General features: G+C 45.9%; 1 protein-coding gene across 1 annotated transcript; it reads right to left on the bottom strand.

Moving 5' to 3' along the window:
- Nucleotides 1–2,194: 2,194 nt before the first annotated feature.
- Nucleotides 2,195–21,659, bottom strand: LOC118212301 (long-chain fatty acid transport protein 6). The gene is made up of 10 exons (XM_035390031.1): nucleotides 21,064–21,659; nucleotides 18,416–18,625; nucleotides 15,979–16,137; nucleotides 14,613–14,737; nucleotides 13,502–13,696; nucleotides 10,392–10,482; nucleotides 10,011–10,209; nucleotides 6,373–6,470; nucleotides 5,345–5,475; nucleotides 2,195–4,319 (listed from the first exon to the last, which is right to left on the bottom strand). Exons 1-10 carry the CDS (start codon nucleotides 21,539–21,541, stop codon nucleotides 4,143–4,145), a joined length of 1,863 nt encoding a protein of 620 aa, XP_035245922.1. The 5' UTR covers nucleotides 21,542–21,659; the 3' UTR covers nucleotides 2,195–4,142.
- Between the last annotated feature and the right edge of the window lie 2,175 nt (nucleotides 21,660–23,834).

Genomic DNA, 23,834 nt, shown 5'->3' with positions numbered 1-23,834 from the left:
ATTAACAAGCCCTTTTTGAAAGCACGGCGAACGAAGACATCGGAGAAGTCAAATAGGCTGAGCAATGGTTGGTTAAAAACTATCTTCCAATACTCGAGCTAACAAACCGCTGCTCGGTGCATTCCCTTCTACGTCACTCAATAGCCTACGTCTTTCTGTGGTGTATTTTCAAATTTACCCCACCCCCTCCGCAAAATAAGACAGCGAAACTAAGTTTGCCTTTCCCCCAGGTTCCAGTTATTTATTTATTTTTACAAAACGAAAAGGCTTGTATTTTTTTTAGCTGCTTAAAAAAATATCTGGGAGGTAACTAGGGACACACCCCCAGTAATATAAGAATGAAATATAAATCAGAGCATGTATACCTAGCATTTTAGAGCATATTTCTGTGTATAAACAGGCCAACGTGACGCGCGACAAGCCGAAAAAATAGAACAGAAGCGAAAAACTACGCTTCAGTTCGCTTGTGTCGCGCGAGCTTCGCAGCCGGTACGCGACGCGTTCGCATCTGGTGGAGACGACGTCGCCCGCTGCCGTTGTAATAACAGTACTTCAACTACGCTTCAGTTACGCGCGTAATACGCGCGTAGTGCGCTCGCGGTCGATACGCGTGCGGTGGGTGCCCGGCTTTAGGCTACATGGGGAACGGTGGTAGATTTTAAGCCAATTTAATGAAATATTTTTACTCATTGCTAGCCATAGAGATGGATAGTTTTATGTGGATGTAAGACCATAAGGAAACGTGAATCATATTTAAGATTCAGGTCTGTAATTATTTTCTTGGCTCATTGCTGTCTTTGCAGTCAGTGAGCAGAACCAGCACCTTAAAAGCAGTTTCACGTTTTAGTCAGTTTTCATGAGATGTACATCATGTCAGTAATTTGAATTGTTCGTGATGCCATTATAATATTATTTAATATGCTGTGTGCGAACTTTCTTTGCAAATGTCAAATCGTGGTTTAATAGCGCCCTCTAGGGAAGAAATAAGTTCATTTACATCATTGAGCTTTGAGCATTGATTTTCACACTAGAACTAGAACTAGACTGTAGCTACTTGTAAACCACAGTAAGTGGCCTACTTTTAGCACTTTTAAATTGCAACTTGTATTTTTTTAAACAACTTGCAAAATACTACTTGTAAACTTTTGCTTTCTCCAGTCATGCATATATGATTTAAACAGGCTGGTGATTACATCACAGTTTACAGGGACGCCCCAGGGAATTATGGGCCCCCGTGAACAGATCTCACATTGGGCCCCACCACCCCAGGCCACCAGGTGGTCTTGTAACCTAAAGGTTGCAGGTTCGATTCCCGGGTAGGACACCGCCATTGTACACTTGAGCAAGGTACTTAACCTGCATTGCTTCAGTATGTATCCAGCTGTATAGATGGATGCAGTGTAACAGTTGTGCAAGTCGCTCTGGATAAGAGCGTCTGCGAAATGCTTGTAATGTAATGGAATGTACCTCATCTTGTCCTAGCAGTAGATGCATCAAACCGCATGTCACTCAAAACATACACACACACACACACACTCACACACACACACAGTTTTTACTTTGTCCTTATTTATTCAACAGAAATAAGCCAACATGCAGGAGCCTTGTGTGGAAGTAATGGATTTGACTCCAGTCCACGCCGAATAGCTTTTCACCCGGTTCATATTTACATGTTTAAATTTGCCTTTTACCTCAATAAAGGGGACTGTTTAAAACTCGGAATAAAAGCTGCAAGTTTCTTCGATGGACTAATTTCCACATATACCAAGAAGGGCGGATAAACCTCTAAACAGAGATATGGGAAAATAGAACATAAATACCAATTAACATTGTCTGTGGCGTGAATAATGATTATTCTAAAACCTGGAGGGGCTGCACTTACTGGACCACTGTAAATGTATCCAATGCTGACATAAAATAAAAGAGCCAGAGTGCATGTACCTGTGGAAGAAGGTAGAGGGCGCTACTCCACTGACTTAACCTCTACAATCAGCCACACTGGGACAGCCCATTGATCCAGCTCAGCTGGGCGTGAACTGATCTTTTCACACTGTGGTTGTAAAAGAATGAGTCGATAAAACAGGAGACAAAAAAAACCAAAACAAAACAAACACAAAAAAAACAAAAGAAGCTATATTTCCTCAACCTTAAAAGAAAAAACAAGAAACAAAATTATCTCAGCCTGTACAAGGAATACAAGTCTCGCCAGCACGGAAACCATTATCATCAGTTGTGTTTATTTTTAGTTTTGGAAGTACATCTATGAACAGGTATACATATGAAAAAGTTAACGATTATAACACACAGTAAAATGTCTACTGTGGTTATGCATTTTTGTAAACAAATGTTTTCCCCCAAGTAAAAGTACACAGAGTATTTCATGAGAGGGTAGTTAATCCATGCAGTAAGTGTACATAGAATCCAAACAGCAGGTTTTTATACGATACTGATGTAGGGAAATATGCGGATCCAGTCAGGTCTAAACAGACCTGGCATTGTCCTGCTTGCTGTATGTTCAACTTCGCATACATGAAATTTATCGAGATTAAAATACATATTCACTACATTAATCCCAGTAATCCTTTCAGCTATCTCTGTGTTTGTTATCCTATAACACTAATCTATACACAGCGCATTCCTTATAACCGACCCTAAAATGGTTTATGGCCAGTCATGTGCTGAGGCCTAGCGAGAGCATTATGCAAACCTCTGAAATGTCATCATATCAATTTACTGTTAACAATTTAACACAGCGACAAGCAAGTCCTAATTAAAACAGCCACCCCTCAGAGGAACATCAACAGGAAAGGAGACAGACTGCTCGCTAAAAGGACTATATTACATTACATTATAGGCATTTAGCGGGCGTTCTTATCCAGAGCGGCTTGTGCAACTTTTTTACATGGCAATGTAAGACGTATATGTTCCTGGCACATATTTAACTGATGCAATACTAATACACACTAGCTGTGCCTCTGGAAGGAATCACTGTAATGTGTATTATTATTATTATTATTATTATTATTATTGTTAGCATGAGTCCAAAATGAAGAGTAATATAATATGACCTTACATATGGCAACAAAGGTTAAATATTTCCCTGGAGATGTGGGACACTTATTTGTTTATTTTATCACATTTGTAAAGCACTGTTTTCCTGCTTGAGAGATTAACCACAGGTTTTTGGTTGGATGTTCCAGGTACTGCTAAATCGCCATTTTTTTTAAATGCACTTGGCGAAGTTGGTGTGTGTGTTTGGCATATATACCAAAACCTTCTCTGGCAGTAGTTTTCAAATGTATTTTAAATATTTCAGGAATCCTGAAACTTCTGATCCCCATTAATGGAGTGTTTATTGTTTATTGTGGAGAACGACCTGTGTTGCCTTTGTAATCACTGACCAATCAAGCTACTTTAGAAATCTGTTCAAGTTCAAAGGTACCCTGACTGTTGAAGACACAGTATTATCGCCATGTTCTGCTTCCAGTGGTGTCTGTACACAGTTCAGAAGTACACGTGTGAGCAGATGTTGGGTTGGATCTCTCCTGTTGCAGATTTACACATGTACAGGTGAACACAATGCCTTTGAAGTCCTACGGACAGGAAATAGCGATTCTGTGCCAGACCTGGGTCAAAACTGCATGTTTGAAATGATTTTAACTCTTTAGATGCCGCAAACATTTTGAAACCCTCCCAGCAGATTCCCGAGACTTCTCAACTAAGCCTGTAACTAAGCAACTAATGCATAAAAATATGAAATAAGAACTTCGTGTTAAATAGTGATGAAAACCGATGTCTTTTTTAAAAAAATTGTCAAAAATGTGCAGCAAGTTTTTTTTCTGATATCTGAAATATTAAAATATTATGCACTGATCCAGCCCTCCCCGCACCTCATCGCTAGGTGACACAGAGGAACCGGGTGCGGGGTAAAGCTCGCTAGCTAGTGTTCATTTTACTCTGTAGCAGGGAAGCTCCTCGACCTCAGTGAGGCGAGCGTGGAGGAGGTTGTGCACAAGTCCGGCGAAATAAAAAAAACCGCTTTCCCGGTGCTTTCCTCTCGTTTGTGTGAACCTCTGCGGGTAGGCCGCTTTAGTACAACGTTTTTTTTTCTTTCTGAATGTAGTGAACTCTGGCGGCTTTCTCTACAGTCTGACTTTGCCCGAGACAATGTCGTCGTAGAGGCACTCGGTCAGGGGAACGTAGGTTCTCTCAGACGCGTGCAGGAAGTAGAGAGGCTCCCGGACGCGCTGGGGGCAGAAGCCATCTTCGACCAGCTTCCTTTTCCGCTGTTTGAACGTCTCAGTCATGTCCAGGGCCGGCTGAGGGAGGGAGGGGGGGGAAGATGCACAAGACAAAAACGTTTCACGTGTCAGTGTTCTCTGTAAAAACCCAAGCTCGGGTTGTCTTTTCAGTCCTTTACGGCAGGGCACACTCAGACCTGGCCCTCAAGGTCAGCAGTACTGCTGGAGCGGCTTTCTCTTCTGCCTCAATAGTCCACACTTCAGTAATGGCTGGAGATCAACACTTGGTGCGACAGGTTTAAATCAGTCCCTGATTAGAGGGGAGGACTGAAAACCAGCAGTACTGCTAGATTTGAGTGTCCCTGCTTCACAGTAATCAGAGAGACAGAATGATTATTTCCCCAGCTTTGCAATTCCCACTTTACATTACATTTCAGCTATTTAGCAGACACTCCAATCAAGAGCGACTTACACAATTTATTTTTATTTTTTCCATAGCACTTACATTGCATCTGTTTATACAGCTAGATATATACTATTCAAGGCAGGTTAAGTAATGCCGGTTAAGAACAACAAGGGTACAACAGCAGTGTCCTACCTGGGAATCGAACCTGTGACCTTTAGGTTGCAAGACCAACTCCTTACCCATGGTACGACTCATAGTACACTTAAACTGCAGGCCTGGCAGAAACACACTGAGGTGTGTACGGTACAGAGGCCCGTACACCCAGCCTGTGTTGATTTTAAATTTTGCTGAGCTGTGCAGTTACTGCACTGGAAGCCTGTGTAATTGATGCAGGTATCTGTTTGGCCACAGAGGGCGCTGTTGGGCAGCAATACATGCAATTCCCTGCCTTCTCTTCCTGTACTGTTTCAGAGTCATGTGGGGTGATGGTATGCCCAGTTAAGCACCCTCATTTCACAGTCCCAGCCATAGTTAACAGATAAATGTCTCAAATATGATCTAGTAAGTTTTGGATTTTAATTTTTTTTTTTAATGAATCAGTAAAAAAAAAAACATGTCTTGTAATTCACCAATTAATTTAACTTTGCTAGTGCTGCATGAATAGCCTTGCATGTAAAATGGGTTGTCTCAAAGTTACCTGAACTCTTAGGAACCAAGGCCAGGAATAAGCTGGAAGGTTCTCCCGCAGATGGCTGTAGAGCTTCTCGCCGTCCAGCGTCTGGTCTGGCTTCAGAACGACGGCTGCCATGCCTGCCCGGCCTTCGTACCCTGGTTTAAAAAACACAAGCTGTCAATCACAAAAGTCATATTTTGCTGAACCTATGAAGAAAATGGAAAATGAAGTGTCGTGTTTCTTAATCGATGCCTAACTTCGGAGTACGAGACGCACTAAAGCGAGATACAGGAAGTGATGTAACATGCCTGGAGTTGCTGTTTCCAAATTGTTCTTGGGGACTCAGTGTGTAAACTGGCTTTTGTCTCAGCCGATCTCTTGATTAATTAAGGTTGTTGAAAACATGTTAAAAGTTCTTGCATTATTTTCTTTATCATTGATACTTTTAATATTTAATTACTATTTGATAACTAGTTTAGATTCAGGGCCCACATGTCCACGTTTCAGAAATTAGGACCTCATTGATTGTCTGTCTATAATTTAATCAACAAAAATGTTCAATCTTTCTAAAGGAATAAATTGTCATACTGCACATTACAGAAAATTAAATATTGGGAGGATCCGACTGATTACAAGTCCCTGGAGTGTGAATATGGAAAATTTATTCTCCATAGTGTCTGTTGTTTTTTGACATAATGTCACTTTAAGAGGGTATATCATCCTTCAGTAGACATAAAGTGTCTAAATAAGAATGAATAGCATGCTGAATTACAGTTCGGAGGTGGTGATTATGGTAGGAAAGTGCACCAGTGTGTAGTCTGAGGTCTTAAACGTCGTGCCAAACTGTGTCTGCGCGGATTTGCGGTTTCCCTTCAATTTAGCCGCCTTAGGCCTGGGAAACAAGGCGCTTGTTTGCTCTAAACAACCAATTACTGAAGTCAGTCCCCTAAGTGTTGCAGCACGCCCAGAAAGCAGCCCAGCAGGACTGGAGTTTGAGATGCCAAAACGCGCGACTGGTCGGCGGAGACTGAGGTGCAGGGGTGTTTGGTCACCTGGTACGCTCACTCCGTACACGTTGGCGTCCTGCAGGAAGTCCACGCCGCCCAGGATCTCCGCCACCTCGGTGGTGGCCACGTTCTCCCCCTTCCACCTGAAAACACAGAGTTTGGGCCGTTAGTGTGTCCCTTTCTGAAAAACCTCAGGCTCTTCCCTCCGTTAGGATCAGCAGTGTGTCCTTTCTGAAAAACCTCAGGCTCTTCCCTCTGTTAGGATCAGCAGTGTGTCCTTTCTGAAAAAACTCAGGCCCTTCCTTCTGATAGGATCAGCAGTGTGTCCTTTCTGAAAAACCTCAGGCTCTTCCCTCTTAGGATCAGCAGTGGGTCCTTTCTGAAAAACCTCAGGCTCTTCCCTCTGATAGGATCAGCAGTGTACCCTGGTAGGATCAGCAGTGTGTCCTTTCTGAAAAACCTCAGGCTCTTCCCTCTGATAGGATCAGCAGTGCACCCTGGTAGGATCAGCAGTGTGTCCTTTCTGAAAAATGTCAGGCTCTTCCCTCTGATAGGATCAGCAGTGTACCCTGTTAGGATCAGCACGGTGTCCTTTCTGAAAAACCTCAGGCCCTTCCTTCTGATAGGATCAGCAGTGTGTCCTTTCTGAAAAAACTCAGGCCCTTCCTTCTGATAGGATCAGCAGTGTGTCCTTTCTGAAAAACCTCAGGCTCTTCCCTCTTAGGATCAGCAGTGTACCCTGTTAGGATCAGCAGAGTGTCCTTTCTGAAAAACCTCAGGCTCTTCCCTCTGATAGGATCAGCAGTGTACCCTGTTAGGATCAGCACTGTGTCCTTTCTGAAAAATGTCAGACTCTTCCCTCTCAGGATCAGCAGTGGGTTCTTTCTGAAAAACCTCAGGCTCTTCCCTCTGATAGGATCAGCAGTGTACCCTGTTAGGATCAGCACGGTGTCCTTTCTGAAAAGCCTCAGGCTCTTCCCTCTGTTAGGATCAGCAGTGTGTCCTTTCTGAAAAACCTCAGGCTCTTCCCTCTGTTAGGATCAGCAGTGTGGCCTTTATGAAAAACCTCTGGCTCTTCCCTCTGTTTGTAAGCTAATATGACTTATCGTTTGAACCTGATGCCTAAAAGTCTTCGGCTTGCCTTTACTTTTATGAACCTTCTGCCGACTGATAGAGAGAGAGAACTTCTGATACAGATGGAGAAATTAAATCTGCGAATGATTACATTCTCCCATGGTTTGATTAGCTAATTAATTTATTACGCGTTCACTGCTGTGTGCTGTATTACTGTAAATGAGTAACCGAATGGATCGTAATAAAATAATTAAGTTGCAGAACCGGGCCCGCAGCTGTGGCAAATGAACACAGCTCAGGTAGTATAATTGGCCAATTATATACCGCATTTTACGAGATACATTAGTCACTAAAACATTTTACGATTCGAATCAGTGGGCCCTTCTGAATCTTCCCACTATGTGCTGGCCTTTAACTTTGAGTTAAAACACTTTTTCTTTTCTGGAATACAATAAAGGAGTTTTTCTTGTCACCAATGCTCGATTAAATTCATTAATCGAAGTAAGGACAGAGTAATTGGGGCAGGATCCAAAACAAACTGAATTATACTGAACAGGCTCTTTTTTTTACTGCAGCTTAATTCTTTTATTACGATCCATTTGGTTACTTACTTACAGTAATACAGCACACAGTACTGAATGTGTTATAAATTAATTTGCTAATTAAACCGTGGGAGAATGTAATAGTGAGCAGTCGCAGATTTAATTCCCCATCTGTCTCTCTCACTTGGTGAGGCAGGAGGTTCATCAAAGTACTGGCACGTGGAGGAAAACTACACAAACGGGTTCAGGCGATAAATCACATTTGTTTACAAACGCATGGAAATGGCCGCAGGTGCAGGGCAGATTGAATGGCAAGCCCATTTTAACAGGGCATCACCATTCTAGCTGTTATTTCACGTGACATGTTTAAAAACTAAAATCCTTCCAACGAAATGCGAATAGTTTTACAGCCTTTGGATTCATAGTAATGAAGCCTGTCTCACATTAACCCTGTCTCACAGGAAGCCTGTCTCACAGGAAACCTGTCTCACATGAACCCTGTCTCACATGAACCCTGTCTCACAGGAAGCCTGTCTCACATGAACCCTGTCTCACAGGAAGCCTGTCTCACAGGAAGCCTGTCTCACATGAACATTACATTTACATTACAGGCATTTAGCAGACGCTCTTATCCAGAGCGACTTACACAACTTTTTACATAGCATTTTACATTGTATCCATTTGTACAGCTGGATATATACTGAAGCAATTTCGGTTAAGTACCTTGCTCAAGGGTACAACGGCAGTGCCCTACCCGGGAATCGAACCTGCGACCTTTCGGTTACAAGCCCAGTTCCTTACCCACTGTGCTACACTCCGTCATGTGAACCCTGTCTCACAGGAAGCCTGTCTCACAGGAACCCTGTCTCACAGGAAGCCTGTCTCACATGAACCCTGTCTCACAGGAAGCCTGTCTCACATGATGCCTGTCTCACAGGAAGCCTGTCTCGCATGAACCCTGTCTCACAGGAAGCCTGTCTCACATGATGCCTGTCTCACAGGAAGCCTGTCTCACATGATGCCTGTATCATACTCATGTGTATCCACGCGTCAGGATTCTGGGACGCATCTTGTATTTCACGGCATGAAAAAACCTTTCATCGTTTTGAAAATGGAACTATATAATTGAATGAAATCAAAAATAAGCAAAATAACAGTCGTTTTTATTGGGCAACTTTTAGATATTGCACACATTCAGCATTCACCCTCTAAAAAACAAAAAAAGAAAAAAGTCTGCTTTTGTTGGTGGAGCCCTGAGAAACTCTGGGCATCTCTGCTGATTAGTCGTAAGGAAGTGACAGCCCTGCAGGAGACAATGGGAGCCATTGTGGCTCTGCGGCTCATTGTACGGCCCAGTGGCCCCTGCCAAAGACATGGAGGAAAAGGAAACCGTGTGACCCCGAGTGTTCCCAGCCGCTTGCTTTTGACCCGCTGACGCAGCCTCGCATTAAACGCTTGTCTCCTGATCTTAGTCACGGAAACCCCCCCCCCCCACCCCCTCCAGCACCAAAGCGTTATCCAGGTTCCCCTCCACGAACGGCTCTGTTCTAACTGAAGTTTGGGGGAGGGGGAGGGGGAAGGGGGAAGGGGGGAGGGGAGAGGGGAGAGGAAGGGGGGGGCTATGCACTTCGCTTGAAAGTGGAGGTCCTGCGTCACACGCCAATTTTCGTGAATGAAGCGGCGTCCCGTTGCTGGCAGAGCCTCACTCAGACCTGCTAGCCGGGATTAGTCCCGGTCGAGTCCGGGATTAGTCTTGGCTGAGTCTCTCGTCGGAGAGAGAGAGAGAGAGAGAGGAGAAAGAGCGCGGCCTTTTCAGATGCGCCGTCGCCGGGACGACGGCCAAGCGAGCTGGCGTTCCAGCCAGCGGCTCCTGCCCGCAGGGGATTCTGGGTACAGGCGAGACAGGGCATGCCAGTGCAGCGCTGTGTGTTGTCATGTGACGCCCGCCTTCTGCACACCCAGAGATGACTCGACGGTTTCTCACCGTATCTTATAGAGACGGCAGGCTGGTGGGGGAAGGTGGGGTGGGGGGGGTGGGGCTGCTCGGGGGGGGGGGCGCTGACGTACCTGAACGTGTCCCCGACCCGGTCCCGAAAGTACACAAAGTCACGGTGGTCCCGGAGCATCAGGTCCCCGCTGTTGAAGTACACGTCGCCCTCCCTGAAGACGTCCCGAAGGAGCTTCTTTTCCGAGAGCGCCCTGTTTCCGGCGTACCCCAGGAAGGGGTTCATGGCCGTCACCGGGGCAACCAGAATACCCGTCTCTCCTTCAGAAAAGTCAGAAATGCATCGTCAGGAACGCCCATGCGCAGTGATCTCGTGTGACTGCTCAAGAGCGCTGTAGACCAGCAAAGCCCTGTGACAGACTGACCCCTCCTCTCCAGGAAGCGTAGAGAAGTGTCTGACTTCTTCACGCCCCAGAAAAGCGCCAGTATGCCTCTTGTCTTACCTCTGTTAGCTTTCACGCAGCGTCCTGCGTCGTTTCGGACCGGCTCGTAAGTTACCGGGTCATACTTCAAGAATTCAAAAGGCAAACTGAGCTATAAACCAAAAAACGAAAAGAAAGAGAAATACATTTTTTAATTGTTCATGCAATCGCACAGGTGATACTCTTTCACGTTTAATGAATATACATTATTTTCATGCTCACACTTAATCTTTAAGGGCATAAATAAATTATGCATGCATGCGATTTAAGATGAGGATAATTACATACCGTGCCCTTAAAAATAATTCACATCCTTTGCTAAAGATGAACAAAGAATGAAGAGTCAATAAAAGTTTGATTTTGGTGTCCTGCGATAGAACACTCAGGGTCAGTTGAAGGACCAGTGTTGAGTTTTTTGGCCACGGCCACCACTGGAGGGTTTGGAGTCAGAAGAACGGTGATTATGTTGAAAAGGACGTCATGCCTTATGCTGAAATATGGTGCCTGTGTCTGTGAAATTATGGGTTGTTCTGCAGTCTGCTGTCTCTGGGCTCTGGCTGAGGTCTAAGGAATCCTGAACTCTCGCAGCTACCGAAGACATTTTTGGCCCAAAACCTGATTTGGCCTCTGCCAGAAAGCTCAGACCTGGCCACAGATGGATCTCTTAGCAGGACGACGATCCCAGAGCAAACCTCAAAATCTGGCCCCGTAATTACTGCTTTGCTCAAAGGCCCTCTCAGTCTCCAGACTGAACCTGATCGGAAAGTCTGTGGCTGGAACAGACGAGGGCAGTCCACACGAAGCAGAACAAAGCATCTGGTGAATCCTGGAGGATTCTGTGTGGAGGAATGGGCAAACTGTCCCCACACCAATCTGACTAAGCACTATAGAAGACCGTTGTATCAAAGTAATGGTGCATAACACAGGTGTAAAATTAATTGTAAACTGTAAATCTAAATCTAAAATCTGAAATATTTGTTCTCTGAGCAGTTGCATTATCCTATGAGAACATAACCCTCCTGTTTTTGCACATACAGTTTAGCTCATTATCTGTATTGTTTATTTCATGCAGTCTCCTTTGCTCATCTTCATCAAAGGCGGGAACATCGTTGGAAGGCACTGCATGGCATTGCTGACAGCACACACACACGCACAGCTGTTACCCTCTATGGGGCAGGACTGTGGGGTGGTTGTTAAGGGACTGGGGGCCATAACTATGTGGTGTGTGACCCCCCCCCTGTCGACAAGCTGTGCCCGCCGGCAGTGCACTTAACTGTGCATTACTGCAGGCCCCTGCCTAGCTTCATAGAGAGACGGCAGGACAGGTGTGTGAGCTGTGTGTGTGTGTGTGTGTGTGTGTGTGTGAGAGCCTAGAGACCTGCAGAGGAAACTCACATTAACCCTGTGAGGTGTGAGGTCACAAGTGTGTGATTAGAACGTCCTTAACTGTGCATTCTAATGCTGATGTCACAATCACTGCTGGTAATGGAAAGCAGCGGAGTTCTAGAACGCTGCCTCAGAAAAAACAACATTCCAAAATAACTACTCTTCAAAGGGGTTAAACCATCACAAAGCATTCCAGTGGCTTTTACACAAAACCACGTCTGAACAGGCTTTAATTAGCTTCTGCTTCTTCTGCCAACTTTTTAACTACTGAGGCTGTGATCAATTGAACTCCCATTGACTCCACTTCTGCTTCGTTACATTGTTTGTCACTGGCATTTATTTTTTCATTGCGATTTTGTTATTTTGTTAAGCTGTCTTGCCATTGTGTAATCCTCTTATATTTTACCTGACAGGCTAAACTAGTTTACCAGCTGATCCAAGATTTTCTCATCTGTGGTCTGGTAGTCCCCCCCCCCCCACCTCTAGGATTACTGTTGCTCTAAACCCCGATTTACTCATTTTCCTCCTTTTCTCATTTTAAGTCACTCTGGATAAAAGCATATCTACCAAATGCCTGCAATGTAATGTAATAGAATTTTACCAGATATCTTATTATATCAAAAAACAATGCCTTGTTCTCAGTGCCTTTCTCTAGTTTTGTATCCATGAAGGCACACACAGTACTTGCTGTACTGTATGTTGTCATCACTCCAAGGTCCTAAAACTGTATCTGTACTCTTATTCCATCCATCCATCCATCCATCTATACCCGCTTATCCTGAGCAGGGTGGGGGGGGGGGGGGGGGTGCTGGAGCGTATCCCAGCGTGCCATGGGGCGAGAGGCAGGAATACACCCTGGACAGGCCGCCAATCTATTGCACGGCACTGTGCTCTTATTGTACGCTGTGAATGCACACGCGGGCTGAGACCCAATCAAAACACAGTTCTGCCAAACGCACAGTGGTGGTGAAATGGCAGGACTCCAGCCTTATTTAGACTGGATCTGGACCATGGCTTCCATTTATAAGTATAATTTTGCAGGCATGTTTTGTCTACAGCAGCGAGTGTGGGGGGGGGGCAGGGGGGGTTTGGGGTCATGTCTGACCTTATTGAAATAACCGGCTCGTGGAGGGGGGGGCAGGGGTTTCTGACCTTGTTGAATTAACTGGCTTGGGGGGGGGGAGGGGGGGCAAGGGTAAATTTCTCACCTTGTTGAAATAACCTGCTCAGTTATTGGTGATTGGCCCTGGCTCGGCGGGTGGGGGCCGGTGGGGTGGGGTGGGGGTGGGGGTGTCTGACCTTGTTGAAGTAACCGCCGGTGCCCGATTGGCCCAGGCTCGGTGGGGGGTGGGGGGTTGGGGTGTCTGACCTTGTTGAAGTACCCGGCGCGCCCGATTGGCCCAGGCTCGGCGGGGGGGTGGGGGGGGGTGTCTGACCTTGTTGAAGTACCCGGCGCGCCCGATTGGCCCAGGCTCGGTGGGGGGTGGGGGGTGGGGGGGGGGGGGTGTCTGACCTTGTTGAAGTACCCGGCGCGCCCGATTGGCCCAGGCTCGGCGGGGGGTGTGGGGGGGGGGGGGGGGGTGTCTGACCTTGTTGAAGTACCCGGCGCGCCCGATTGGCCCAGGCTCGGTGGGGGGTGGGGGGTGGGGGGGTGTCTGACCTTGTTGAAGTACCCGGCGCGCCCGATTGGCCCCGGCTCGGCGGGGGGGTGGGGGGTTGGGGGGTGGGGGGGGGGGGTGTCTGACCTTGTTGAAGTACCCGGCGCGCCCGATTGGCCCCGGCTCGGCGGTGTAGTTGACGAATCCGACGCTGGCCTCCGTCAGGCCGTAGGACTCGCGGATCCGCACGTTCCCGAAGCGACGGCGGAACTCCCGCCACACGTCCGGCCGCAGGCCGCTGCCCGCGGCAACGCGCACGCGGTGGGCCGTCTCCTCGGCAACCTGACGGAGAGGCGGGAAAAGGGAGGCGGTGGCAACACGTGCGACTCTGTGGCGGGTTTTTAAATCAGGTTTGTCTGATTAAAAGGGGTTTCACACCCAGCCGGGACTGCAGTTAGTTAGTTAGTTTGGTAATTAGGCAGTTAGTTAGTTAGTTAGTTAGTTAGTTAGTTAGTTTGGTAATTAGGCAGTTAGTTAGGTAGTCAGTTAGTTAGTTTGGTAATTAGGCAGTTAGTTAGTTAGTTTGGTAATTAGGCAGTTAGTTAGTTAGGTAGTTAGTTCGTTAGTTAGGGTCTTTATTATCCCAATGGGTGAATTTGGTCTGCAGCATAGTGGCAACCACTTCACAACAAATATACCCACGACAACAGATAAACATTAAAATAGTCAAAATATGAAGAGCGCAAAACATTTACCCTTCCCTTTTAAATAAATAAATAACCACTGAAAAGCATAAGTTATGTTTCATATATGTTAAGAAAGCCAGAGTTCTGCAGTTTTACCCTTCAGTAGGGTATCTAACCTGCACGACTTCAGTCGATATCCAGCTGTATAACTGGACTGTATACTGAACTGGAACTCGAGCTGTGCAGGTTGCTCTGGATAATAGCACCTGATATTAAATGCATTCATTATCTTAAATGGAGTGTAGAACAATGGTTAGAGGACTCTGTGGAAGCGACTGGCCTGGGAGCTTTATCATTATTAAGTCATCGCATTGATTTTTAGTTTAGCTTCACAATGAGGCATGCCTCACCAAGGTTTAATTTCGCAGATACGGTATCTGCCTTCCTAATAACATTGTTTAATCAAAGGAACCTTTGTTGTTTGAAGAAATTCTTGCAAAGCACAAAGACACCCAGCCCAGTTAACCCCACAAACTCTAAAATACAACACACGACTCAAAGGCAGGTCTTACCTTGGGCTGGTTAACCAGATACCGGCAGAGTTCTCCGATGTATTGAAACACCGTGACGTCGTACTTCTGGCAGTCCTTCCAAAACTGGCTCGCGGAAAACTTCCTTTTCAAAACACACGTGGCTCCTGAGGTCAGAAAATACAGACGGACAGAGTTCCGTACGTGAACACTCAGGGATATGGCCGTGTAGAGTATCTGTGGGGATATATATCATGGCCATACGGATCAGGGTTTGTGGGATTTTAGAAACCTCCACTGGAGGACCTGCAGACACTAGGTGGGTCACATGGGATTAAAGACGAGGAAGGACTGGCAGTGCTGTGATGCTGACTTATTAAACTCGCTCCGTTGCCACCCCAGATGTTGTGTGGTGAGTGTTCTAATGTAGACGGGTGCTACACACTGGCAGCAGCTGAGGTGAAGAAATTAACGGCGCTATTTAAATGCAACAAATGATTCGTCCATCATCTATACCCGCTTATTCCTGGTCAGGGTCACGGGACGTGCTGGAGCCTATCCCAGCATGCAACGGGCAAGAGGGCAACATATTATCATTATAAGTAGTAGCAGCAGCAGTATCCGCATTAGCAGCAGCAGCATTAGCAGCAGTAGTATCAGCAGCAGTAGTAGCAGTAGCAGTAGTAGTATCAGTAATAGCAGCAGTAGCAGCAGCATTAGCAGTAGCATTAGCAGTAGTAGCAGCAGTATCAGCATTAGCATTAGTAGTATCAGTAATAGCAGCAGCAGCAGCATTAGCAGTAGCATTAGCAGTAGTAGCAGCAGCAGCAGTAGTAGCAGCAGTATCAGCATTAGCAATAGTAGTATCAGTAATAGCAGCAGCAGCAGCATTAGCAGTAGCAGTAGTAGCAGCAGCAGCAGTAGTAGCAGCAGTATCAGCATTAGCAGTAGTAGTATCAGTAATAGCAGCAGCATTAGCAGTAGCATTAGCAGTAGTAGCAGCAGTATCAGCATTAGCAATAGTAGTATCAGTAATAGCAGCAGCAGCATTAGCAGTAACATTAGTAGCAGTAGTAGCAGCAGTATCAGCATTAGCAGTAGTAGTATCAGTAATAGCAGCAGCAGCATTAGCAGTAACATTAGTAGCAGCAGCAGCAGTAGTAGCAGCAGTATCAGCATTAGCAGTAGTAGTATCAGTAATAGCAGCAGCAGCAGTAGCAGTAACATTAGTAGCAGTAGTAGCAGCAGCAGCAGTAGTAGCAGCAGTATCAGCATTAGCAGTAGTAGTATCAGTAATAGCAGCAGTAGTAGCAGCAGTATCAGCATTAGCAGTAGCATTAGCAGCAGCAGCAGTAGCATTAGCAGTAGTAGCAGTAGTAGCATGAGGACACCGGGGCGAAGTCGGTACCGAGGTCGATGCACCCCCCGAGGCCGAGGAGGGTGGCGGACATGTGGTAGAGCGGCATGGAGACGTAGACGCGGTCCCCGGGCGTGGCTCCGCACAGGCGCAGGAAGCACATGCACATCACCGCCTTCAGGTGGCTGATGTGCGCCGCCTTGGGGAGTCCTGCGAGGGAGGAAGCAGACAGCACGGAGCGCCTGATTCGCCGGGACCTTTCAGCACACAATAACACGGCCCGTGATTGGTCACGGTGTTTGTTTTGCGCCAATCGTTGGTCGTGTTGTTGGTTTTGCGTGTGCGGTTAAAGGTCTTGGCAAATCAGGCCCGGAGAGAACAGTTTTTAAATGTGTGGCTTCATGTTCTAATTAGTCTGAGTTGTGGATAAAGCTCAAAGTCCTCCCACTCTGCTTATTGTTTTCCTGGTTAGTCAGCATTGAAGTTCAGAATTTATTTTGGTATTCAAGCCTGACTGATTATTTCCATTTGTGCTTCTTGATCTAGTGATTCATCAGAATAAGTAACTGATGAATAGATTTATTATCAAGGCGCCACCCCTTAAGTAGGTCAAACTTAACTCACGTCCGAGTTTTAACGTGATCAGACCTCGCAGTACTGAGGTTGCCCAACGGAGTCGAGTCCTCCGTCAGTTATATTGAATCTCACCAGGGTGGACGTTTCGCAACGCATATAGCCTGTCTGCATACACTGTGAAAGATTAGCGTTTTGGAAATGATCCGCTGAAAGCAAGCCTTCTCCTTCACCGTCTGCCAGATGAATCGCGTAACATGTTCCTCATGAGATGCTTTTTAACAACAAGTCCCGATTCAAGTCTGCGGAGACGTGAAATGTGTTTTCGCTTTGGAAGTGGTCGTTCCCACGTGAACGCACCAGGAATCTGTATTGTTCTCAGAGAGGATGGAGAAACGTTTTTATTCCAGGAAGACTAACTGTCTAAACCTTTGTCCCAGATCTTCATGAGCTGGAGGCGCTAGGGGCTTCAGTCTTGTGTTTTTTTTAACCCGATGGTAGCAGGAACGCCCTGGTTTCCACCAGTACCAGTCTCTGCAGCACTGATACCAGTGCTAATACCAGTCTCTGCAGTGCCGATACCAGTCTCTGGAGCACTGATACCAGTCTCTGCAACACTGATACCAGCCCTGATACCAGTCTCTGCATCACTGATACAAGTCTCTGTGGTGCTGATACCAGCACTGATATCAGTCTCTGCAGCGCTGATACCAGCACTGATACCAGCATTGATACTGATCTCTGCAGTGCCGATACCAGCCTGTGCACCACTGATACCAGGACACACTTAACAGCGTTCAATTCAGCTTGTATTTCCATAGCTGGGGGGATTTTCCTGGCCAGGGTCCATAAGCACATAAAGGTAATGGAAAGGCCCCCGAGGGGGGGGGGGGGAGGGGGGCAGTGTTTTGACGGGGCACGGAGGCGCACTCTCTGCTACCGTGCGGTAAGACAGACCCGCTCAGACTCGCTCCCCGAGAGCGCTGATCTGAAACACATTCCATTCACACGCGCAAAAAGGAAGTGGAGCGTTATGCAGATTTAGCTCCCGAATGACCCAAACTCTGGCATCGCCGGCTGGACGGCTGGAACAGGAGCACCCTGCGAGCCACGTGGAATGACCCTTATCCGTTATGTCCGTGCCAATATTAAAATATGTTTAAGAGAAAGCTGGGCTGGCCTGTGCAGGGAACACCAGAGTTTCTGCTGCTATCCTCATGAAAATGAATGAGAGAGACGCTATGGCTGTCAATGGAGAAGCTGGTATAATTAACTGAGGTTTCTGAACCTTAAAAAAATGCAATGCATTTTTACATTATATATTCCTCTGTTAATGTCATCTTGAACATTTAAAGGGGTTTGTTTTGTATTCCCAAAACTTTCACCTGGGTGGAATACCCTACACAGATTTTGGAAAATGTTTTACTTGAGGTCTCAGATTTTCCTAAATTTTATATATATTTTTTATTATTTAACAAAAAAATTTGTATAATTTTTGGTTGATTTTGCCTCTCTTCTCCCAGTTTGGACTGCCAGTCATATATCAGCGCTCGTATAACTGACAGCACAGACAAGCGCAGGATATCAAATTGCACATCCTTTCCACGTTTGTTCGGGTGCGCACAGATATGAGTTGGAGGAAGACTCTTCATGTGTAGCTTAACAGGTGAGCTTGCAGGCACCCGCTCGACCAACAGGGTGGCGCTAGAGAACAATGAGATGTGTATCCTTACCCGGGCTACCACTTGCAGGGCTACTGGCCACGGTCTGCGCAGGCACGGTCAGGATTCGATCCCGGACCGCCGGGGGTTCATCCACGCGGTTTAAGAGCGGAGCCTTATCCGGCTGAGCCACCGACAGCCCTCTGCAAACCATTCTCTCAAAACCCGCGTTTTTGTGAGCAAAGACGGCGTACCTGTCGTGCCTGATGTGAATATAAGCAGGAAGGTGGACATGATGTCCGTTTGCGGCGGCCCCTCTGCTGGCGGGGGCGCATCGGATGCCGTCTCCATCTTGTCCAGCAGCGTGCTCACCCCCTTGTGAGGGGTGCTCGTGTCCACCACCCACAGATCGATTCCGTTGTCCTGCAGGGTGCTCAGTACCTCATCGAGGGAACTCACTAAATCTGCGGAGGGGAAAAAAACATTTTCGGCATGAGTGAGTGAGTGAGTGACTGAGTGAGTGATGAAGTCACACCATTGGTCGGCCGAGGTATGAAGTCACACCATTGGTCGGCCGGTCCAGCCATATACTAGGTTTTGACCTAGCCTTGTTTCTGATTGTAATATAATGTTCTCTCGTTTTTCGTTGAGAAAGTCAGAGATATAAAGTCTAATAGTTTCCCTACATGCACACCTGTTATCAGCAGTCCATCACAGCCAGTAGTTTTGGACTCCTTTTTACCTATTTATTTACAAGCCCTCACTGCTTCAGATTAAAGCCAAGTCCCAAGTCAAGTCCCTTAGACATCTTACCCACTTCCCTGTTAAAAAAATATACTGGGGTTTATTGGACCTTGCTTGTTACTCATTATCAATCACTCCCTTGAATCAGTTTGTGTTCCTGTCTTCTTCAAACAGTTCAGCCTCTCCTTAAAAAAAATCTTATCTCGACTCATCCTTGCCCAAGAACTATAGGCGGCGGCCTATTTCTGAATTTCCCCTTATTTCTAAGATCCTTGAAAAAGCAGTGTCTGAACAGCTTATGAATATCTTGGAGGCATGTAACATCTTTGATAAATTCCAGTCTGCTTTCCGTCAGAAGCATTGCAGTGAAACAGCAGAGTTGCTAAAGACATCTTGGTAAACGGACTGCATTTATATAGCGCTTTTATCCAAAGCGCTTTACAATTGATGCCTCTCATTCGCCAGAGCAGTTAGGGGTTAGGTGTCTTGCTCAAGGACACTTCGACACTCCCAGGGCGGGGTTTGAACCGGCAACCCTCCGACTGCCAGACAATCGGTCTTACCTCCCGAGCTATGTCGCCCCATCTTGATGCATGCTGATGCTGGTGAACGCTCTGTTGTGATGCTACTGGATCTTAGCGCTGCCTTCGACACCTTTGCCCACAACATCCTGCTTGTGAGGCTTAGGCAGCGGGTCGGTATTGCTGGGGCTGCCCGGGACTGGTTGTCCTCATACTTTTCAGATTTCAATTTTTCGGTATCTGTTTCAGTAACTAGTGTGTCATCGTTGTGCGGTGTGTCCCAAAGGCTATTCTGTTCACCTCGTATATGCTTCCCCTAGGACAATTTACAGGCATTTCTTAACACTGCTACGCAGATGATACGCAGTGGTACTTTTTCCAAACCAGAGCAGTTGAATAAATTGCATGTTTCAATGGATTGTTTGACCGCTATTAAGGACTGATTGGCTAACAATTTCTTGCAGCTCAATGCAGATAAACCCGAAGTTCTGGTTATTGGTTCTGGAAGAACAAGGCTAAGCTAAGCCTTGGTTCCCTGTCTACAGCTGTCAGGTCCAACTTCAGAAATTTAGGCATTTTTTTCGACCAGTCAATGAATTTTGGTCGGCACATTAAGATGCTGACTCGTTCTTGTTTTTTTTCCAACAGAGGAACATTGTTATATTTAGGTCGTTAGTGTCTAAGTCAGCATTGGGGGGGATAGTCCGTGCTTTTGTTTCCTCATGTCTGGACTACTGTGATGGCCCTCTTGTCTCAGTAAATCCTCTCTCAACCATCTTGAAGTGGTTAAGACTGCTGCTGCCAGGCAGTTAACGAGATCCAGTAGATGGTCCCACATCACTCCTACTTTAGCCTTGCTTCACGGGCTTCCCATCAAATTAAGGATTAATTTCGAAATTCTTGTTGTTACATATAGGGCACTGCATGGTCAGGCACCGGCCTATATTAGCGAGCTCCTTAGCCCTTATGACACCAATAGGACCCTTAGGTCTTCAGACCAGGGGTTGCTGCCAGTCCCCAGATCCAGATTAAAGACAAAGGGAGACGGGGCTTTTGCCACAGTGGCTCCCAAACTGTGGAACAGCCTCCCCACAGATTTAAGATCTGTGGGCTCTGTGGACTCCTTTACCTGGCAGCTAAAATCTCACCTGTGCAGACTGGCTTTCAGTTTCTGGTCCTGCTTGGTCTTTGTTGTGTGGTTCCTTTTTTTAATGTCCGTTTTATAATTTTTTATCTCGATCTAAAATTGATCTGTTTTACTTATACTTACATGCGAGTCTGAGAAGCACTTTGTGAGCTCGTTCTTTAAGGTAGCAACATACAATAAACCTTCACTTGTTAGCTAGCTACAGAATTGCGAAAAATATTTTTGGTCCTTTAGTCTCATCGGCTAACAATATCGGTCAGTGTTGCCAGGATACCGCATTCCACAATGATGTCACTCGCTCATTAGCGTGCTGTGGGTAAGGTAAGCGTGGGTAGTCCATACACGCATGGAAACATGTCAACCAGCGTGCGCGGACTAGCCTACGCCAAACTCGATTGCCGATAATGCGAGAATATGATTGAGACTCTGTAGCAACAAAGATACATTTCTTTACAAGTTTTGTGCAAATATCACCTTTCGTTCAGTATACCTGAGCCTACGATGAGTACTTTGGCCCCACAGCTGTCGATGCAGTGAAGAAGTGACTTGGATTTGACGTTAAAGTTGAGAAACGCGACCTGGCAGCCCAGTTTGCTGAGTCCAAACCAAACACAAATAAAATCCGGCTCGTTGCTCATCAGTAGCGCGGCGGTGTCTCCCTTTTTCGCACGACCCACCGTCCTGAATACCTGTGCCACTTTGTTGCTCCGTCTGTCCACGTATCGGTAGGTAAGAACTTGGTCCTCGAAAACAATGAACGGTTTTTCTGGGATTCTCCTCGCCTGCTCAACAAAGCAGTCGAGGTACGTGATAACCCCATTCTTCATCCTGCGTCTCGTCACCCGTCCGACTTTTCGAAGTTTGAGGTAATAAATCAAGTCATCCCAAAAGTAAGGATAAACAATCTTTTGGAAGACCGCGAGCGCAAGCAGTCCGGCAGCCACCGTTGTAAGCACCCAGGCTATCATCGTAACGCAAACGGCATGGGAGCTTCCAGCAAAGAACGAAAACTTTATTCAAAGCTGGAAGATCTTCTTTGCCCCCTACTTTTAAATGCCTGTGCGTGATAGTGCGCATGCTCGCAGACTAATGGGTTCCCTTTGCAAGCATCGCACTCACTGAGCTCGTGGGACAGTCAGCTAAAACAAACCAATAATGGAAAGTTGTGGGGCCTCCCCTTCCGAAACCTTACCGCATCGCTGTAATTAACAGGTTTCCTATTTCAATCCGTAGATCTTTCGCAATTATTTTGCAAAAGATCACACGAGTAGAAAATAACAGCAACCAAACATGCTTTGACAACAAAAACGAATGTGAATAGACGCTGCAACAGCGTCCACTATTTTCAAAACAACTGCTGGGTTCCTAAAATATGACCATTTTAAATTCACCAAAAATCGGAAATAATAATTGACTTAATAATTTTACTCTGCATTTAATTAAAACGATTGGGTCGTAAACCCGATGTTTTACGCACGTTGGAAAGAACCCATATAGTAAACCGTAATTATATTCCTTTAATGGGATATGTATGTATTGCTCTGCGGGGGCAAAAGTCATTCTAAGAGTCCTTGCATTTGTTTCACAGTCACCCGGACGTTGACTGTGTGAAAGAGATAACTTTTCTTTGAACTCTTAAGGCCGGTTCAGATTATGAAAGGTCGTCAGCCCAGGAGACAGCTTTGGAAGACATATTGTTCAGTGTGAACTACAAGAACGCACATTGCAAAGCTCGCGCCATATCCCCATTGTTTCCTTAGCCATGCGCAACAAAGCTGGCTATCACCAGAGACATACCACCTGTGATTGTTTCAAAGGCAGCAGTTGAACATTCCGTTCGTGGAGAATAAGTCCCGAATAGTGAACTAATAAAGCTAATTTTTGCTATCAACTAAAACATGTCATTGCCACCACTGCTATCCATATGCGCAAGAAATTCAACTGCAATGCCATCGTATTCGTTCATAGTGTGGTGTAATGAGGTTTATGCAAATGGCGTATACACTGAACCAAACAGATAATGAGTTATCGTTTATCATCAAACATGTGAAAACTATATAGCCTAGGCTACTTTCATTCTAAATCAATTTTTATTCTTTTTCTTAAAATAAAAAAACAAAACAAACAAAAAAAACATTTACCGAGTTTGAGAAATAGGCTTACTTCTTTTCTCAAGACAATGTATGTGTCCAAATTATTGGCACGCCTGAAGACTCTGAAATAAAAGCAATCAAAAGTAAATCTGCGACAATACTCTGCGTATCTAAATTAATCTCAGTCTTAATGAACTGTACTGTCACCTTCTACCATTTCCTCAAACGAATGCATACAAAAACAACAACATGCGTGTAAAATCCCTGTCACCCATCACCATTGAGAGAGATGGTGGGTGACCTACATAAAATCAGGTAATGGGTACAACAAAAAAAACATAAATGGTTAAACATACACGCTAACCACTGATAGGTCAGTAATTAATAATTCTAAATCTGGAACCGATGCGAACTCGCCAGGGAGACGCCACGACCATACATCCTCACGTGCACGGAGGAAGATAATGAGGAAGGCTAAGAGAAACTTGAGGATCGCAGTTTAGAAACTGCGGAGTTCAGGTCCATCTTGGGAACATAAAAGACCACCTTCCGTAATTACAGCTGTAGCTGGTTGTGTAGTATAAAGAGTAAGGAACCTGGGCTTCTAACCTAACATGGTTGCGGGTTTGACACGGTCGTTGTATCATTGACAGCAAGGTACTTTACCTGCATTGCTTCAGTATATATCCAGCTGGGAGATTTGGGAGCCTTTCTGTGTGTAATTTTCACACGTTTGCGTGGGTTTCCTCTGGGTACTCCGGTTGCCTCCTACAGTGTAATTGGGGAGCACTGTGAATGCTGTGTGCATCCTGTGATATATTGGCGGGGCCTGTCCAGGCTGTATTCCTGCCTCGATCCCAATGCACTCTGGGATAAGCTATATATTGACGATGGATGGATGGATGTATCCTGCTGTATAAATGCGGTATAAATGGATACTATGTAAAATCAATGCAAACAGTTGTGTAAGTCACCTTGGATAAGTGTGCTCAGTGGCAGTAATGTAATGTAATGTAATGCAATGCAATAGGCTCTTTGGAAGGATTGCCTAAAGAAAGCCTTCACTGAGTGAAACTAACACAATCAAGCCCCTGTGCCTCTGCGCTCTGGGGCAATGTCTGGAGCAGGGGGCTATGAGGCCGAAACTGAACTTTTCGGCTGTGTACGC

This window comes from Anguilla anguilla, chromosome 14, assembly GCF_013347855.1.
Source record: "Anguilla anguilla isolate fAngAng1 chromosome 14, fAngAng1.pri, whole genome shotgun sequence".
NCBI lineage: Eukaryota > Metazoa > Chordata > Actinopteri > Anguilliformes > Anguillidae > Anguilla > Anguilla anguilla.
The sequence above is the reverse complement of the archived record's forward strand: the minus strand, read 5'-3'. Positions and strand labels throughout refer to the sequence as shown.

What these genes read in the sequence shown, in the direction of transcription:
- LOC118212301 (XM_035390031.1), bottom strand. Translation starts at nt 21,541, where the DNA reads ATGATAGCCTGGGTGCTTACAACGGTGGCTGCCGGACTGCTTGCGCTC. An exon ending in AGTACTCATCGTAGGCTCAG is followed by an intron (nt 18,626 to 21,063) that starts GTATACTGAACG and finishes TCCCCTCCGCAG; the next exon opens with ATTTAGTGAGTTCCCTCGAT. An exon ending in ATCTGGTTAACCAGCCCAAG is followed by an intron (nt 13,697 to 14,612) that starts GTAAGACCTGCC and finishes CCTCTCCGTCAG; the next exon opens with GTTGCCGAGGAGACGGCCCA.